Source organism: Crocodylus siamensis, chromosome 4 (assembly GCF_052110815.1).
Source record: "Crocodylus siamensis isolate JL-2025a chromosome 4, ASM5211081v1, whole genome shotgun sequence".
In the NCBI taxonomy this organism is placed as follows: domain Eukaryota; kingdom Metazoa; phylum Chordata; order Crocodylia; family Crocodylidae; genus Crocodylus; species Crocodylus siamensis.
This window is the reverse complement of record NC_143398.1, coordinates 168,101,948-168,122,267: the sequence shown is the minus strand read 5'-3', so window position 1 is coordinate 168,122,267 and position 20,320 is coordinate 168,101,948. Positions and strand designations below refer to the sequence as shown.

General features: G+C 44.4%; 1 protein-coding gene across 1 annotated transcript in view; it reads left to right on the top strand.

Annotated features, from left to right (window-relative positions):
- The window catches only part of KLF7 (KLF transcription factor 7), an 88,074-nt gene that overhangs the window by 38,895 nt on the left and 28,859 nt on the right, over positions 1-20,320 (top strand). Inside the window, exon 2 of the mRNA XM_090044841.1 lies at positions 2,350-2,962. Coding sequence (XP_089900967.1) covers positions 2,350-2,962 — 613 coding nt within the window. The remainder of the gene's footprint in view (positions 1-2,349; positions 2,963-20,320) is intronic.

The following is a 20,320-nucleotide window of genomic DNA, read 5'->3' as shown; positions in this document are numbered from 1 at the left end:
TGCCTAGTGGAGCAGTTGTGAGAAAAAAGCCATTGAAGCATTCAGGTGCTAGTATAATAGAGGTTATATGAATTGATAGAAACATAATGGGGAGTAGCTCGTTTCAGTATCTAGAGTACCTTCACCACTGTGTACCCTGGTGTCATGTCCAGATGTGCATGGACATTTGTTTCCCTGGGGACAACTAGTACTGGCACAGCTTATGCCACTGCTGGTCGTCCCTGGGGAATGCCTATACCACGCGTCCTGTGGCACACGGCAAGTTACCTCAGGTGGGGTAGGAGAGGCTGGCCCCAGCGACCTTACCTGAGGTCTTGGGGGCTTCCTGGGGCTGCAGCAGCAGCAATCCTGCTGCATGGAGCCTGGCTGGCAGTGGACTATGCCTGACTGGCAGGCTCTGGCTTGGGGTGGCACATGCTGCCGCTGCGTGCAACACTCCACATTTTTCCTGGATATCCAAGAGTCAAAAAACCCCTCCACACTGCTCCCTTGCACCATGGAGAACAACTGATTGTGCAGTATGTGGTGCCGCAGACATCTGCGTTTGTCTGGACACAGCCTTGGTGAAGATAAGGAAACCCAGGGGCTGTTGAATTGATACTCATCCTGACATAGCAGGCCCAAGAGAGTTTTATGAATAACATTGTTTTGCTGTTCCCACAATACCCCATGGTAACCAAGTCGGTATAAATGAAGTGGTCTCTGAGCCATGTTTAAAGTGCCAGGGGTCAGAAGCAGCCTGGAAAGTGCAGCAGTGCACTTACAGTATCTTCAGTGGGGCAACCAGATTCAGTACATTTTTTAAAATCTTGGTCTTCTTGCTGGGGGAAGGCCAAAGAATAAGAATGTCATCTCTAAAGTGCTTTCCAAATTCAATTACTCAGTGGTGGATTAGGATGCAACAACTTCACCTGACTGTTGGGAAACCAAAGTAGAGAAAATATAAGAGACTTGCTCAAGTCTAAGGTAATCAATGTTGGAACTAATATGGGTTTGATCTGCTGAGCTCCTAGCTTCAGGCTTGGCATGGATAGACACGTAATATATAAAATTACGTACCTGAAAATGGTATCTTTGAGGTAAACTGCTGTGCTGCTCTCAGTTGTATTTATCACTGCCTTGTCTGTGCTCTACCATGGACTCTATCTCCATGCTGTCATTCCAGAGGAAGGAACAAATTCTAACACTTATCCCTAAAAAAAAGAAAAACAATTAAATTAATTGCTTGCAAAATGTTTCCTTCTGTCCCTAAACATAAAATTACTCCCACAAGATTACTCAAGGCAAAGACAATACTCAATCCTACATCAGTGATGAGCTTAAAGGAATTCTCTTGACACCTTCCAAACCTATGAATGGGAGTCATTTATACACCTGCTGATGAAACCTGTATACTCTATTCCTGATAGTATAGGTGTTTGTTTCCAGCCAGAGTGTTGGGAGGTATTGGAATTTCAGGTTGAGATTTAACTGGGCATTGAAATCCCGCCAAGCTGCTTTGAAAATCAGAGTAAAATGTGAATCTTATTATCTATTGAAATGCTGTCTTGGGAGGTAAGTTTCAGGGGTTCTTAAAACGTATTTGTTAGACCTTTTGTCTCCCTTCAAGTCCTATTGGATTACAGTCATCTTGCCAAATCAGCCACGCTTTTCAGATAGCAGGGTATGAAAAATGGAGTTTTGAAACCTCCCCCCCCCCCAACTATTTCTAACTGTTTTCTGTAAATACTAATGTGGGTTACGGAAAATAGTTGAAGATATGCTGCCACAAAGTTTAATTGACTTGTTGAGTAATGTGGTTCATCCCACGCTAATGCAAATGAAACTTTTATGATAGAGACAGGATAGTAGTTTTTGTGTTGCAGAAACTTATTCCAGATCTGTGTAAGTAACACGTGCATGTAGGTCAAGTATCTGGCATACAGAGTCCCATGTCCACAGTGTCATAAAAAGCTCTAAAATGACAACATCTTCCATTCTAGTAGGCCTTTTCAGGTTCCAGTAGAAGGAACTGGTTATCTGGAAATGTCTGTTTTTAGCCCTAAAGAGCTTCATCAACATTGTGCCATTTTTAAGTGTAGACTGAGCCGCTGCCAACCTGTGCTTTGGATTCAGGTGATCTTGAAATTAAATTCCTTGTATTGGAAATGTTTATGCCCAGTGACTAATTGCTTTACAGGAGAAGATCCATTTCAGTACCTTCTCTATAAATGCTTTGTGTGTACCAGGATTATTTTTGAACTGTTTTGGACACAGAGAGATTACTGTGCTGGTTCCCCAGCCCTAAGCAGTAGTTAATCCCACAATTGGTTTCTGATGTTGGTTTCTTTCCTTCCCCACCTTCTGCAGACATGCCTCGAATTGGAACGTTATCTTCAGACAGAGCCAAGGAAGATCTCAGAGAGCTTTGGTGAGGATTTGGACTGTTTTCTTCATGCTGCCTCCGTTCCAGATACAGAGGACAGTATCCGACGGCTGGACCCCATTCTGTTACCTGTGGAGACGAGTACATGTGACAAAAGCACTAACATGGACATCATTCTTTCACGGGACAAACTGCTATCTGAGACATGCCTCAGCCTGCAGCCCACCAGCTCTTCTATAGAGGGCTACACCGCCGTCAACCAGGCCCAACTCAACGCAGTGACCTCATTAACACCCCCTTCCTCTCCTGAGCTCAGCCGCCATTTGGTAAAAACCTCACAAACTCTCTCAGCAGTGGATGGCACAGTAACATTAAAACTGGTGGCAAAGAAGGCTTCGCTGAGTTCAGTGAAGGTGGGAGTGGCAACAGCAACAGCGGGCACAGTAAAGAGTGGGCAGAGCGACAGTGAACAAGGAGGGGCAGGGGGTGAGGCATCCCCAGAAAATAAGAAGAGGGTTCATCGCTGTCAGTTTAATGGGTGCCGGAAGGTTTATACAAAGAGCTCCCATTTAAAGGCTCACCAGAGGACTCACACAGGTACTTGTGTAGGGTGATTCTCTCTTCTTGTCCCCCTACTGCCTAGCTATAACCATATAATTTATTTTTTATTTAAAGGCTTCCACTTCTCAGAGTTGATGCTCCTAGCTATGAAATGATGGTGTAAGTGATGGAAAAAAAGTGGGTCAGTTTCTGTGCTCTTGTTTCAAGGGAAGGGGGAATTAACTATCTACAATCAACCTGTTGTTTCATACGCTATCAAGATCTTTTGGTTCACAATCTGTTTGGGCTACCTTAGGGACTTGGATACCCAATTTCTATTAAAATATCATCATTAAAATACAGTATTTGGCTTCACAATTCCTAAAGGGAGCTTTGAAAAATTTTAATTTTAGTTGAGTCTTAATTGCTTGAAACAGAAACTACTGTCAGTAAATTTTATGTTCTTGTTTGAAGAAAAAAGATTTATTCCAAATCTGAACTATGTGGTTTGGGAGTAGTGAGTGTGTGTGTGTATGTGTGTGTGTGTGTGTGAATATCTATATGTATGTGTATGCACTACATATATCCTCAGCCTGATGAAGGGTGTTTGTGCCCAAAATCTTGCTAAGAAGAATTTTTCCAACTATTTGAATTAATCTAATAAAAGATATTGGATTTATCCAAAGAACCTTGTCTGTATATATATATTTATGCACACATGCAGAGTATAATAGCATGTATGTGTATGTATATGTATACATGTGCTCTTAAATTCTAGTTACTTTGGGCCATGCTAGTGACAAAAAACAGCCAGAGCATAGTAGTGGGTCACTATCAAGCTCTGAAAGAGAGAGAGTGTGTATGTGTGTGTAAAGGAAGATTAGGATATGTGCAGAGAAAGTAATTTACATTGGTTAACATTAATGCTATTGTATGCGATTTTTGTTCCACAAGTTATTTGCAGCATACAAATTGGCTTAGATTTGGTTATTCAGAATCCCCAATCCCCTGTCATTTGTTTAGAGTCCCCAGTAGTACTTTGGTTGGAACAGTCATCTCCAATAATAACTGTGCAGTTGACTAGTGTCACTGCTTTCTCTAAGCTTCACATGTGATGAAGAGATGATAAATTCCCATTAGCACTGTCTTATCATGTGATTATTCTTGTTTCCAAAGGAATGGTTGTAATCAGTCTCCTCAATTTTACTGTGAAATGTGTGGTCTCTTACAATAACTGCACATTACATTCATGATCTTATCACACAAGCAGATTCCTGGAAGCAATGGTGATCTTGCGAAGTAGAAAATAATGTATTGAAGCAGGGTAGTAAATCAAACAAATTTGTATGTAATTAAGACAGCAAAACCCATCATGCTCCAGACAGCATTATAAAAGTTACCATGCATAAAGGCATTACTTTTGATCTTTCAATACAGGCATTTTACTAATGGCAGCCATCCTGCGAACAGTGACTTCACCTCTGACCCCACAATCTGGCAGTTGATAAGGGAGTACCCCAGTAATTTTTAAGTCTGTGTGCATTTGATTAGGAAGAGAATTGTTTGACTCCCTCTGACATTTATTCTCCATTTTGAGGATGTCTTTCAGGAAGACAGCTGCCACAGTCACTGGCAGAGTACACGTTTCAGTCATAGCCTTTAAACTGGATGTGGACAGCAAACCAGTATATCTGATGTTGAACATGAGTATTTCAGATTCAAAACCCTCCTTACTCCAGGTCTGAACCTACTTCAGATTCTGACGGAAAAACAGAAATGACATATCTTATGAATCCATTTCAGATGTGACAAAAGTTGGCAGAGAATGTGGAATGTTTCCCAAGAATGGTTGACCTAATAGAATTCTTGTCATTCGAGGGCAGAGAGGGTTGCAAAAGCTCATGCTCTTGCAAAACATTCACCATTTGGCACAGAAATCTCGCAAAAACGTCCCACTATGCTTTGATGGTTTTGGAGTCTGGAGTGCTTCAGTGCCACCACCATGCTCTGTGCCCAACTTGTTGCCCAACTCTTCTCTGGGAAGCCACAGCCCAGCTCCTCTCCGGGTGGGTGCGCGGCATTGGTAAGTTTGTGCGCGGCTTGGTTTTAAAGCGTGCACAGCCACGCACGTATGCAGCTTGGAGGGAACCTTGCTTCAGACCCCTTGCCTAGCTCAAACTCACACCTGAACTCTCAACCTTTTGTCTAGCACCTTCTTACCTTCATTGCCTGGGCTTATCTTTGTTTCAGATATGTTTCACACTTTATATACAGTGAGAAGTATTTTTGATTGATCTAGACAGCTTTATTCTGAGACCTTTCTTGAAACTGAATAGCAAATAGTTCAGTTTATCCGCTCATGGACTAAGATAGGGGTAGGCAACTTGTGGCACAGGTCCACAACTGTCAAGGGCAGCTTCTATGTATGTGACATGGCAAAATGGGAAGGGGAGAGGCAGCATAGTGGCAGATATTGCAGGGAGCATAATGCAGAGCAGATTAGGCAGGGAGCACAAGACAGGGAGCAGAAAGCAGAGCAGCACATCAGGCAGGGGAAGGGAATTAGAGTGGGGCATGGGGAGAGTTTACAGCTAATTTGTGGCACACCTGCCAAAAAGGTTGGCCCTCACTGCATTAAGGCACTAAACATTGTGAGTGAAGATATACAAAGAAGGCTAGAATGATTATTTCTTGGCAGTTGGAAAATGTCCTTCACAGAGAGAAAACAGAGGATAAAGGCTGTGCAGAAAGCATAAAGATTACCCAGCAGTGGAACACTTTCCGCTCCAGTCTTGTCTCTGCTAGCAGTACATCCATACTGGGGGACCCAGCTATGCAATGGCTTGTCCCTGAAAATAGTTTGCCAGCACAGTTCCATTTTGCAGTATTGATAGGACCAAGCTTCATTTTAAGAACTGTGCCAGAGCCTTGGGCCTGTTTTGAATCAGACGTGTGTTGTAACAGATTCTCCTTACATGGTTGCAAGCAGAGTTGAGTCAGGAGCTTAAGTGTGATCACTCTGAACAACAAAGCTAGCTGTTGTAAAGAAAGAGTCAAGCTGCTTCCAAAACAGAGACCAGTTGTATAGTAGTACAACTTTGGCAGTTCTGGGGTCTATTGTACATGGCTTGAGCCACCTCCTTCCCCTCCTCCTCCCTGAAGATTATAGACTAGACATCTTGCTTGGTTCTTTGTTTTTCATGCAGACTGGTTGGAACTGTCATTAGTATAATGTGCTGTTGGTTGTGAATGCATCCGACAGTGCCAATGGCCAATAGCCACTTGGCTTAGTCAGTCCCTGAACTGGAGGGTCTGAAATGATTGTGAGATATTTTCCTTTGGCTGGTGGCTTGCGAGTGTGTAATTCAAGAGCAGTTTGCCAGTGACTGCTCTGTGTAAAAGGGCAAGATTGCATTTATGGACAAAGAGGTCTCAGTCTGGGGTTCAGACTGAGTGAAACAGCCACAGGAGGAACACCCATCTTGTGTTCAAAGACTGCCAGATCAAATGGATTCACTCTTTTCTGTGAAATTCAGGCACCTTTTTTTTCAGTCGGTGTGTGTGCATTCTTTCTGTTCATATGTAACAGTGACCAGAAATTGGCTGGCTGGCTTTACCATGGGATAAACTGAGACTATTGTCTCCAAACTGAGTTGGAGACAATAATAAACGATAGTAGCCCACTAGATTTGAGCTGGTCTTCTGTAGCTCCTTACATTAATAGGATATCCAGAGGCTCCAGAACAGGGTCAGAACTACAGTGTGCCAGGAGCTATACAAACTGTCCTTATTGTTCTGATGCATTATATGGAGACAATCAGGAAAGCATTACATGCCACACATAATGCACGGTTAATGCAACATGCTGGTTATGAGATGATCTTCTGGGTGACATTTGGAAAGGGAAAAACAATTATCTGCAAGGGAGAGAATTTAATCTGGAAGTGAAAGGAAAAACTGGCTAAATGGAAGGAAATGAGAAATATTTAACTGAAGCCAAAGTAAAATTGGGAAATTTAAAATGGAGTTTGTGTAAATAAGCTAAGAAAACGTGACTGAATTTCATTCCGACTGAAATGGGGAAGTAAAGAAGTAGGTAGGGAGAAGTGTGTGAAAGGGAGCTGTGAATGGCAGGAAAAGGTTGAGTGTTTGGGAGACATGCAGCTCATCTGGGAATGAGATAAAGAATTCAGACAGAAGAGACAGAGTCATGATGGCTCGAGATACAGCCTTAACACATACACTCACACTTAATCACACAGCAAAGGTGGGTGAAAACAGTGACAATTTGTCTCTCTGAGAGATGGAAATTTTTGTCGAGGCTTAACAAATGCCTAGAAAGGAATTACGAATGAAGCAGGCAACAGAGGGGGAAGTAATTGAAATGGGGGGGAAAAAAGGTAGTCATCAGCCACCTCCTAATTTAGAAGGCAGGAGACTGCTGGTAAGTGCCCATGTACAAGCATATCTAAAAATGATCTGACACATGACCTAAGAAAGAGTTAGTCACCAAGATTCACTTTGTCCGCAAGATCAAAGGCCAGTGGAACAGATTTATATAGTCTGATGAAGCTTGTCACATTGAGTTTCCTCATATTAATGTGGGGGGAACATATGGTAGGCTAGATGCTTTCTGGCCAGAAACAAAGGACTGCCTCTGTGGTGTGTTTTGTGATGATCTGGAGACCTTGGGATTTCTTTTTGTAAATTAGGATCTGATCAGAGCTAGTTACTGATGCAGATTCACAAAGTATTTAGTTACCTAATTTCCCTCACTATCTTTGTGAATTTGGTCCTTAGTGCTTTCATTTTCTCATATACCTTATGGACTTCAGGTTGTTGCCCACATGCATATATTGTACACTGCAGGATGTAGTCTCCTTGATTCAAAGTATCGGTAAGAATAACAAAACCAAACAGTCTTTAATAAAAGCAATCACAGTTATACAAAAAAGAAAAAAGATCTACTGGATCACTAGAAGCAACATTAAAGAATAGGAAGGGAGAGTGGTTCTGAAATGGAGGAAGAGATTTGTTAAGAGTTAGGGTTGGAAGAGGGAGAGCATTGTATTTAGAAATGGCAAGAGAAGTGAAGGTGAAATCAAGGTGAAAATGGTGGGAGATTAAAACGAAGGGATAGGAAGTAGGGGAATAATAGAGGGAATAAGTCTAGTATGTGATGTTATTTTTCTATATTATATTCAGGGGATAGTGCAAATGAATAGGTGACCAACTTAGTGAATCAGATTCACAGCTTCATGAGATGGTTAGAAGATAATTTGCAGGGTTTAGCAACATGAGACGTAGGAAAGGTGTGTAAGAGCTGTTGGTCACAGATATTTCCAAGGTTCCTGCTGATGACAGCTGAAATAGCAGGAGTGTTTTTTTTCAATAGAAATAGAGCAATGGAATTGAAGAAGAGTGGAGCAGGAGGAGGTTATTTTGTTTTTGGCTACGTTTATTTCCATGTAGATGTCTACTCTGTTGCATTGATAAACTTGAAGGGATTTGTTATAATTTAATTAGAAATGGATGAGAGGCATATAAACCAAACTGGCCAACCTTCAGCATGTGTACCGCAAGTGGCATGGGCAGTCATTGTGTTTGGCACATGAGCTCTGGGTGCCAAGTTAAAGGAGGTGCTGGTGCTGGGAATCAGGGAGAGCAATGGGATCAGAGCAGCGCTTGGGAAGGGGACAAGGATCAGAGCAGCATTTGAGTTGGGGAAGGTGATTGGAGTGGCAGTTGGGAAGGTGATGGGAATTGTGGGGTCTGTCCTGGCTTGAGGATTGGCCCTACAGAGCCACAAAAGTAGGTGCCACTGAATTCAGTGTTGCTATGTCCCAATTGCAACAGGATTCAGCAGCACTGAGTGAAAGTGATGGTTTATTTTTGGAGTGGTACTGTGTCATCCTTTGGACTTAACTTGTGGCATTCTTGCCATAAAGAATGGCCACCATTGACAGAGTTTGGCTAGGAGCTCTTTAAAATTTGCTCTTTCTAAGGCTGTTCAAGAAAGTTGGCTAGTTTTGGAAAAAAACCTTGTCATTTCACTTTAGAGAACATACCTCCTTATTCTAGTGAGAGTTTTATGTATGGAAAGAGGCCCTTCAAAGGTCCTTGTTCCTTGGAGAGCATATACACTGAATCACTTTCCTATCAAAACCTTGAATTTTAAGCACTACATTTTTGCTCAGTCATTGCTGGCTTCACCAGATCAAAAGAAGAATGAAAAGGAAGTTAATTTTCATAGTATTATTTAAAAAAAAAAATAGACATTTTTTTCTACTCCTCTTTGTGAGTGAATGTATTCCTTGTGAGTCTCACTGAGTTGAACACCCTGAAAGTGATGTTCTTTATCTCCCAAGGAGCTGGAGTGCTGGTGACAGTACTACAAGTTCCTTGTGTACCATGACACTGCCTCAATAAAGACATATAGAAACCACCTCTAGTGTCACTGGACGGCTATCTCCATGCACCATTCAGACATTGGTGTTCCCTCAAACAGCAGACAACACTGCCAATTATGTGGATAACTGTTTGCAAGTGACTGGGTTAAGACTTTAATGACAAAACGTTCAACTCATTTCACTTACATTTCTATTTGACTACCAACTAGTGGTCAGTTTTGAGCTGAGTTAGAAATGGAGGCTTATGAGTAAAAGAACTCTCTCCTCATTCTCATTCTCCTCAGTCACTGAATGTCCTGAATCATTTAAGTCTGACATATACATCATGATGGGACCACATCCAATATCTTTTTGGCAGAGGGGTGCCCTTGCAGTGGAACATAAGGGGCTTTCTTCACAAAAGAAAGAAGGAGATATCTACAGTGCTCAGATCTAGATTAGAAAGAAAACTCCCTTGCCCATTACCATGAGTTCAGGGCACTGTGCTGAAGGAGATACTGACTTATAAGAAATGTATAGTGCTGCCTTCCATGGTGACAAGTTCCCACAATACTTTTTAGAAAAATAGAGATTTTAAGCTTTGGTTTCCTACCATATTCTAGTTCAGGCAATTGGTTTTGGCTTACCTAATTTTTCCTTGCAGTTTCAGTTCACTTCCTGTCCTATAGTAGTACTTTGCCTTGCTGAAAATCGGCTGTGTTTCAGCTTCAGTGTAGCTGCACTTTAGTTTTGGTGAAACAGGCCATTGTGTCCACATGCATGTTTTACAGAGGGGATGTGAAGCTCAACATGTGAAAAGTGCTTTGAGATTATTAAGTAGATGAATGAGCACTTTGGAAGTAAAAATGAGTTTTATAACCTTAAGGTCTCCAGAGATTATTCCAAAAAGTAGCCAAGGGAGAGACCCTAGTGTGTAAATGGGAAATGAGGACTGTTTGGAAAGAACAACCTTTAGGTCAATCTGACATCTGTTGTTGTCTGTGTGGGAAAATATTCCTCACCCAAGCCGTACTCTATAGCTGCGTGAGAATGTGGAGAAGAAATTATTGGCTGTCATCATCAGTAATGGTAGACACCCACTACTACTTGGGAAAGTTTACTAAAGCTACATGCCAAGCAGGAGGAGATCATAGTGTTTTGGAAAAGGAAGAGCTGGTGTTGGAAATCAAAAGCAAAGCACTGTAGGAGAAATAACGGAAAAATAAGGACATGGAAGTATTATCACAAAGGGAAACTAAAGATTCCTAAAAACCAGCTGCAGCTGCTTAAGAGCAGGAACAAGTAAGCTGGGATGCTTTGGTAATGAGAGAAGGCCTGTATAGAAAAAGCATCCTGAAACCTAACTGAAGAATAACCTGTGGGATGCAATAACTTACACCTATAAAATAAAATATATGGTAAAAGGAGGTCGTGCACTGCTTTAGTGCCGTGTTTCTTAGTCCGTGGGCAACGACCCAAAAGAAGGTCACAAGAATATACGAAAGGGTCATGAACAAACTTTAAAAACGGATTCTACTTTGAAGGAGAAAAATGTGGGAAACTGGCTTTTCCCTTGTGGGCTGTCAGGGCTCTAGCCTGCGAGGGGCTGCTTGGGGGTCCCCCTGCCCCACCCGTCCCACACACTGGGGGGGCTGAGGGCTGAGGGTGGGGGACAGCATGTCAGGAGTGGGGGGCACTGGGTGAGGACTGGCCGTCAATATCTACAGATGGATCCTGGTACAAAAAAGTTTGGGAAACGCTGGTCTAGTGTACTCCCAGCATTGAAAGCTGGGAGCACGGGGGAACAAATACACACAACAGTTATACAACCATGAAGGAGTTCATTCAGGCCAAAGCAGTGTCTTTGACAAAGTCATATTCTGGCCCTGGAGATGTTAAGGGCTGAGCTGTAGCTGATTCTTGTGCTGGAGGGAGGAGATAAGGGACCTTCTCCCTCATCCCACTCCCTAGGAGTGCCACACATGAAGGTCAAGAACAGTGGCATTCACAGACAGTCCACAAGGATGTGGTGTCGATGCCTACACAGTCAGATGGGTCACTAAGTGTCTAGAGGGTGGTGGACGGGATTTATTCGACCTAGAGGGACGTGGGCAGTGGGGTTCCGTGGGGCTCAGTCCTCAGGCCCGCACTGTTCAACAACTTCATCAGCGACTTGGACAAGGGGTAAAATAGACCATGTTCAAATTTGCAGATGACACTAAGATGTGGGTGAAGCGGGCACACTAGAAGGAAGGAATAGGCTACGATCGGATCTGAACAGGTTACAGGGGTGGGCGGATGAGAACAGGATTGGTTTCGACACTGACAATAACTACAGGCTGGGGAACTCCCTTCTCTTCAGTGTAGAGGCAGAGAAGGATCTTGAGGTCATTATTGATGCCAAAATGAACATGGGCTGACAGTGTGGGGACGCGGTCAGGAAGGCCAACCGCACCTTGTCATGCATCCACAAATGCATCACGACCAGGTCTGAGGTGATCCTCCCCCTCTATGCGACACTGGTCAGGCCGCAGCTGGAGTACTGCGTCCAGTTCTGGGCGCCGCACTTCAGGAGGGATGTGGACAGGATGGAGTGGGTCCAGAGAAGGGCCACCTGCATGATGAGGGGTCAGCTAAGGGACCTGAACCTGTTCAGCCTCTGCAAGAGAAGACTGAGGGGGGATCTAGTGGCTTGTTACAAACTAGTCAGAGGGGACCAGCAGGCATTGGGGGAGTTCCTGTTCCCCCAAGCACTACCAGGAGTGAAAAGAAATAACGGTCACAAGCTGGCAGAGGGTAGATTCATAGATTCATAGATTCATAGATGCTAGGGTCGGAAGGGACCTCAATAGATCATCGAGTCCGACCCCCTGCATAAGCAGGAAAGAGTGCTGGGCCTACATTACCCCAGCTACATACACATCCAACCTTCTCTTGAATACCCCCAGGGTAGGGGAGAGCACCACCTCCCTTGGGAGCCCGTTCCAGACCTTGGCCACTCGAACTGTGAAGAAGTTCCTCCTAATATCCAATCTAAATCTGCTCTCCTCTAGCTTGTGGCCATTATTTCTTGTAACCCCCGGGGGCGCCTTGGTGAATAAATACTCACCAATTCCCTTCTGTGCCCCCCTGACGAACTTATAGGCAGCCACCAGGTCGCCTCTCAACCTTCTCTTGCGGAGGCTGAAAAGGTCCAGTTTCTCTAATCTCTCCTCGTAGGGCTTGGCCTGCAGGCCCTTAACCATACGAGTGGCCCTTCTCTGGACCCTCTCCAGGTTATCCGCATCCTTCTTGAAGTGCGGCGCCCGGAATTGCACGCAGTACTCCAGCTGCGGTCTGACCAGCGCCCGATAGAGGGGAAGTATCACCTCCTTGGACCTATTTGTCATGCATCTGCTGATGCACGATAAAGTGCCATTGGCTTTTCTGATGGTTTCGTCACACTGCCGACTCATGTTCATCTTGGAGTCCACTAGGACTCCAAGATCCCTTTCCACTTCCATGCCACCCAGCAGGTCATTTCCTAGGCTGTAGGTGTGCTGGACATTTTTCCTCCCTAGATGCAGCACTTTGCATTTCTCCTTGTTGAACTGCATTCTGTTGTTTTCTGCCCACTTGTCTAACCTGTCCAGGTCTGCTTGCAGCTGTTCCCTGCCCTCCGGCGTGTCCACTTCGCCCCATAGCTTAGTGTCATCTGCAAACTTGGACAGAGTACATTTCACCCCCTCGTCCAAGTCGCTGATGAAGACATTAAAGAGTATCGGTCCAAGCACCGAGCCCTGCGGGACCCCACTGCCCACACTCTTCCAGGTCGAAACCGACCCATCCACCACAACTCTCTGGGTGCGACCCTCCAGCCAATTCTCCACCCACCGGACTGTGCAGTAATCCAAGTCACAGCCCCTTAACTTGTTCACCAGTATGGGGTGGGATACCGTATCAAAGGCCTTCCTGAAGTCCAAGTATACGACATCCACCCCTCCTCCTGCGTCGAGGCGTTTTGTGACCTGGTCATAAAAAGAGACTAGATTGGTCAGGCACGATCTACCTGCCACGAACCCGTGCTGGTTTCCCCTCAGCATAATTTGTCCTGCCGGGCTCTCACAAATGTGAGCCTTGATGATTTTCTCAAAGATTTTGCCAAGGATGGAGGTGAGACTGACTGGCCTATAGTTACCCGGGTCCTCCTTCCTCCCCTTCTTGAAAATGGGAACCACATTGGCCCTTTTCTAGTCCTCCGGGACTTGACCCGTGCGCCACGAGCATTCAAATATTCCCGCCAGTGGCTCTGCAATGATGTCGGCCAGTGCCTTCAGTACCCTCGGATGGAGCTCATCCGGGCCTGCCGACTTAAAGGCATCCAGTTCTTCCAAGTGACCCTGCACCACCTCAGGGTCCATGCATGGAAGTCTGGTGCCTTGCTGCTGCCTCCCTACACTCCCAGTGAGAGACTTGTTGTGCCTCTCGCTTAGGAACACTGAGGCGAAGAACTCGTTGAGGAGTTCAGCCTTGTCCCCTCTGTCCGTCACCAATTGTTTCTGCCCATTTAGCAGGGGTCCTATTCCTCCCTGGGCCTTCCTTTTACTCCCTATATATCTAAAAAACAATTTCTTATTGTCTTTTACTTGGGTTGCCATCCTCAGCTCCATGGTAGCTTTGGCCTGTCTAACTGCCTCCCTACAAGCACGAGCAGAAGAGGTATATTCCTCTTTGGTGATCTCTCCCTGTTTCCACTTTTTATGTGCTCCCCTTTTGGCCCTTAGTCTGCCCTGGATTTCTCTGGTCAGCCAGGGAAGCCTCCTGGCCCCTTTCCCTCTTTTACCTCGCACGGGGATCTTCTCGCTTTGTGCTCGAAGGATAGCTTCCTTAAGGCACAGCCACCCTTCTTGGGCTCCCATCATTTCAAAACTACTACTCTGCAGTGCATCCTTCACTAATCGCCTGAGTTTGCTGAAATCAGCTTTCCTAAAGTCCAGCACGTTCACCCTACTGGTTACCTTACCCACTCGACGCCTTATGTTGAATTGTACTTTTAGGTGATCACTGTCCCCCAGATGGCTACCGATCTGTAGGTCCCCTACTATGTCATCCCCCGTTGCCAATACCAGATCCAGTAAGGCATTCCCCCTAGTGGGACCATGTACCTCCTGCGTCAGGTGGAGGTCCTGTACATAGGTTAGAAACCTGCATGAGCGGTGGGACTTTGCTGTCTGTGTCTCCCAGCAGATGTCCGGGTAGTTTAGGTCCCCCATGACCACCGCCTCTTTAGCTTTTATGGTCTCTGAGAGTTGCCTCAGGAGCCCCAAATCTATTTCTTCCCCTTGATGTGGGGGTCTGTAGCAGACCCCTACCACCAAATCCTTTTCTCCTTGCCCCCCATGTAGCCTAACCCACAGTCCTTCTAAAGACTAGACATCAAAAGGCGCTACTTCACTGTCAGGGTGGCTAGGGTCTGGAACCAACTTCCAAGAGAAGTGGTGCTGGCTCCTACCCTGGGGGTCTTTAAGAGGGGTTGTTTGACCCCAGTACCCTTTCCTGCCATGGCAGGGGGTCGGACTTGATGATCTGCTCAGGTCCCTTCCGACCCTACAAACTATGAAACGATGATGCGACAGCCTGTGCATCTCTCTCCTAGACTAGCCTTGTACTCCAGGGCAGCGGTGGGCAAAATGCAGCCCGGGGACTGGATGTTGTCCACCAGGCCATTCTATCCGTCCCGCGGGGCCCCTAAAAAATTTAGAAAATTAATATTTATCTGCTCCTGGCTGCCTGTCACGTGGCCCTTGATAGCTTGCCAAAACTCAGTAAGCGGCCCTCCACCCATAATAATTGCCCACCCCTGCTCTAGGGAGTCCAGGCAAAGCCTGTCCAGTCCCTCCCTGGGGAGTATCTTCTCCAGTGCCCTTTGCTCATACACAATCTACTCTTAATAGAAAGGAATATGTTTGAAGAGATAATGTGGAAATTTGTACAAATAGCCAAAAAGAAAACCATTAGGATCCTTTAATATATTTATAAATCAGAAGCCTGGACTGGAAAAGGGCCAATGTGGTTCCAATTTTCAAAAAAGGGAGGAAGGAGGACCCAGGAAACTATAGTCCTGTCTTACCTCAGCCCTGGGTAAGCTTTTTGAAAGAATTATCCTGGCACATGTCCGCGAGGGGCCAGCAGAGGAGATTATGATTAGGGGCAACAAATATGGGTTCATTAGTGGCAGGTCCTGTCAGACCAACCTCGTGGCCTTCTGTGACCAGGTCACAAAATCCTTGGATGCAGGTGTAGCAGTGGACATAGTCTTTCTGGACTTTAGGAAGGCCTTCGACACTGTCTCTCACCCCATTCTCATTAAAAAACTGGGGGACTGTGGTGTTGACACCTACACAGTCAAATGAGTCACGAATTGGCTGGAGGGCCACACCCAGAGAGTGGTGGTGGACGGGTCTTATTTGACCTGGAGGGATGTGGGCAGTGGGGTTCCCCAGGGCTCAGACCTGCACTATTCAACATCTTCATCAGCGATTTGGACGAGGGGTGAAAAGCACCTTGTTCAAATTCGCAGAGGACACTAAAATGTGGGAAGAAGTGGGCACGCTAGAAGGGAGGAATAGGCTGCAATTGGACCTAGACAGGTTACAGGGGTGAGCGGATGAGAACAGGATGGGTTTTAACACTGACTAGTACAGGATACTGCACCTGGGGAGGAACAACTGGCACCATACCTACAGGCTGGGGAACTCCCTTCTTGTCAGTACAGAGGCAGAAAAGGATCTTGGAGTCATTATTGATGCCAGAATAAACATGGGCTGGCAGTGTGGGGACACAGTCAGGAAGGCTAACCACCCCTTGTCGTGCATCCAGAGATGCATCTCAAGCAGGTCTAAGGAGGTGATCCTCCCCCTCTATGCGGCACTGGTCAGGCCGCAGCTGGAGTACTGCATCCAGTTCTCGGCACTGCACTTCAAGAGGGATGTGGACAGCATGGAGAGGGTCCAGAGGAGGAGCCACTCGCATAATCGGGGGCAGCAGGGCAGGCCCTACAAGGAGAGGCTACGGGACCTGAACCTGTTCAGCCTCCACAAGAGAAGGCTGAGGGGGGATCTAGTGGCCTGTTACAAACTAGTCAGAGGGGACCAGCAGGCATTGGGGGAGTCCCTGTTCCCCCGAGCACTGCCAGGAGTGACCAGGAATAACAGTCACAAGCCGGCAGAAGGTAGATTCGGGCTCGACATCAGGAGGTGCTACTTCACTGTCAGGGTGGCTAGGATCTGGAACCAACTTCCAAGAGAAGTGGTGCTGGCTCCTACCCTGGGGGTCTTTAAAAAGAGGCTGGATGAATGCCTTGCCGGGGTCGTTTGACCCCAGTACTCTTTCCTGCCAAGGCAGGGAGTCAGACTTCATGATCTGCTCAGGTCCCTTCCGACCCTAGAAACTATGAAACTATGAAGCCCACAGAGAGTGAGTGAGTTGGTTAGGGCCCCACAGTGTGAAGGGTCTGGATACACAGGAAAGAATAGAAAGCAATGACGGCAAAGCTAAGGGGCAGATTTTCCTGTCTTTACCCGAATGAATTGCCATTTATCCCAGGAACAGTCCCACTAAAATCCAAGACTACTTGCAGAGTAAAGAAGTAGTAAGCAGAGGTAAAGGCAACAGAATCTGTCCCAAAATTGTTTCTTTGCATCATTTTTTTTCAACAGAGGGTGATGGAGAAATATTTCCCTGAAGATGCTCTTCACACATAGCAAAGGTGAGGACGAGTCAGATATGGAACCAGCTCTAGATGTTAAATTGCAATCTCTGGGATTGGATGTGACTAATCTGAGTATTTTAGAATAAGTCATAGCCATAGTATCTGAGCTTCTAACCAAAATACGTATTCCAATATTAAAAACATGTTTATCCCTGGAGAATGAATGGTGTTCAAGTATTGTGCCTACACTAAAATATTAAGCTAAGGGTGCTTGTGTATGATAGAGATAGGTGAGCCTTAAGGTGACACAAGGAAAAGCAGATAGGAAAATTAATTTAAAGAGAGATAAAGGACAGGGATGGGAGGGAGACAAGCTAGTATTGTTGTGTAAGTTAAAATTGTGTCTTTCTAACCTACTACAATTCTTGGAGAGCAGAGGAGAAGGCTTGTTAACTTCTTCAAAAGGCTTTTGGTTTGAGGCCACTCACAAAAAGATGTGAAGGAAATTTGGTAACCACCTGGTAAGCTATAATACATTGTGATAGATTTAAAAATGATTGAGACAGAGACTTCCAAATAAGGAGGTTTATGAAAGGATAGCCTACTTGGTTTGGAATGGAGAAAACAGAAGTACATAGTAGAATTCAGATTATCCACAAATCCCAAAGGGCATCCAGAAATCTTTGCATAATCAGGGAATCAAGCCCAGCAAGCTCAAGTCCATTGTCTGCTCACAGGTCAGCTTTATACATTATAATGATTCCCAAGACAGCACAAACCCAATTGCTTTGCTTTGCAAGTCATCTTTAAAACAGAAAAGGGGGAGTATTTTTTTCAACATTTAATTAAAAGTGCATGTAAACAACTAGAAGATTTCAAGGCAAATGTCTTAAAAAGAATGAAACGATTAAACAATTGTGAGTCATTTTTCAAACTGGGATAGCAAATCTGCAGATAGGCACACAACTATGAAACTGCTACTTCAGTAATCTTAACCCAGTTAGACACCAAATTTTTGAAACGCACATTTGAAGTTTGGTCCCTTACCATAAAATATCTGCAGCTATACTAGCTACACTAACATTTAGAAGGACTCATGTTTCAAGGTAAAGGTGATCACAAGCTGAGCTTTGAAAGAAGTATCTTTTCACTGTATAGTACTAAACAATTACAAATTTAATCAGGAATTTTACACCTTGCTCTGAAACGTGGTCGTGTACCTCTGACAAAGACAAGAGTTGGAATTAGATGGACATTTTGGCAATCTCAGTATGGCGATTCCTGTCTTCATTAAATCAGTATTAATGCACTAGAGGCATCTGAAGCATAAACATTTCTATTTAAACTGGATGATATATTTGTCTGTGTACTTAATAATAATTTGTCTGCATACATTTTGTTAGTACATGAAATCAGAAGTGCACATGGTAGTTAATTTTGCATACATTTTCTACTTTTGTCATCTACTTTAGTCATCTATAACTTTTCAAAACTTTCACTTTTGTAGACTTAAGAAGTCTGAAAAGGGAGAGGGGTGGGGAGGCAGGAAAACGCTTTAGCTTTAGAAAACCATTTGAAAAAAATAACACTAATAACTGGGAGTGGAAAGTTGGCATTTGCTATGGAAAATAGCCCTTGCCCAGAATACTTATCAGTGAACTTTGTAGTGAAAACTTTTGGATGGATAAAGTTCTGAAAACAGCCCCTTGCACAAGTGTGATATAATTGCCGTATTTTTGTCTGCATTTTCAGTACCGTTTAGTGTACAGAGAGTTTTTCCATTGGCTTCAGTGTGGACTTTAGATCAAGCAAGAGAAATCTATTACCTAGATTACTTGGTCAGCAGATGATGGATATTGTTGATGAATTTGTGTCTGTTTACCAACATATAGTAACTTTACATGATAGAGTTTGTTGTCCCAGATGGTTTCTGAGCTGGGGTTTTCATCTCCCGTAAAAGTAAAAAGAGATAATGTCTAAGACTGCATCCAAAGTCCCAACGAAACAACCAGTTTGCATAATATCCTCTGGTAACAAGGACTGCAACAGGGCATCACTAGCAGAACTTGCATTTTAACGAAAAAAAATTTTTGGAAAAGGTTGTTTTATTTTCAGAATTGGATATTCTTGTAAAACTGTTTGGAATAGATTATGCCCCTTATTTTTGACAAAACTGTAAAATGAAAAAAATATGAGTTTATATTTTCATTTTAATTTTTTCCTTTACTCCCTTGTTAACTCTCCCCTTTTTCTCCTTCCATCGTTCTCCCCTTTTTTCAGTAGCAAATTGGGAGGAGGTGAGACAGAAAATGAATACTAAACAATTTCAAAATAGAAAAATTGTGAATAAACAACAACAAATCATTGCAGAACTTGTGGAACAAAATGATTTAAAATGTTAGCACTGTTTTGAGCAAATATTTTATATTGTTTTCACCAGCTCTAATAACTGATACTGAACCTTTATATGTTGCCTGTAATTTATTAAGAATCTGTGGGCATTGACTGCAAATGCACAAACAACAGATCTTTGCCATAATGCTGTATTATATACATTTATGCTGAGACCTCTAAATAGCCATTTTCATTGCTTGTACTTCAGTTTAAACTTGCAATATATATACCGTGGGGTCCCGGAAAAATCTGACACAATGGGCTGAGATTCGTCTGTGGGTTTTCTCCCCCTTTTATGTGTTTACTTTGGTGCCAATGCCTTTTCTTGGATTCTGCATTTTAGAGCTCAACTGAATTGGAAACTAAAAGCTCTTATTAGAGGAGATTTTTTTTAAAGTTCTTTTTGCCTCTCTGGGGACAAAAATAATGGCAGCTTGAAGCAGCAGAGAATCAGTAATTAGGGCAAACAGCGATGCCTTGCATGACTGGGGGAAAGTATGAGGATAGGAGGAGAAGAGTGCAACAGACAGACTTGTACAGCCTGTTACTAGGAAACCACATCAGCATTAAATGCACTGTGCTAATTGGCTAGCCTGTGACTGCCTGGGTACCAGCCTGGGCCTGCTACACAGCTGTTTCTGCTCTCTCGTTGCTAGGTAACTACATCTCTCCCCCCCCCCCATCATCCCCCCCCAGCACACCACTTATTCTGGAGGCTAATTGGCTACTTTTGCTGCTGGTGTTGCTGCTGGGTACCAGCCTGGGCCTGCTGCTCTGCTGTTCTCCCGAGGGGTCGGAGGTGGGGGAAGATATGTCGGCAATTAATGGAGCATAAGTGCAGATTCTACACAATGTCTGGCACCTGTGCCCCCAAATCCGGCTCCCTAAACTAAATCTTTCTGCTCTGAGTGCACATCAGAAGCTTGGAGCATCTTTCTCAGC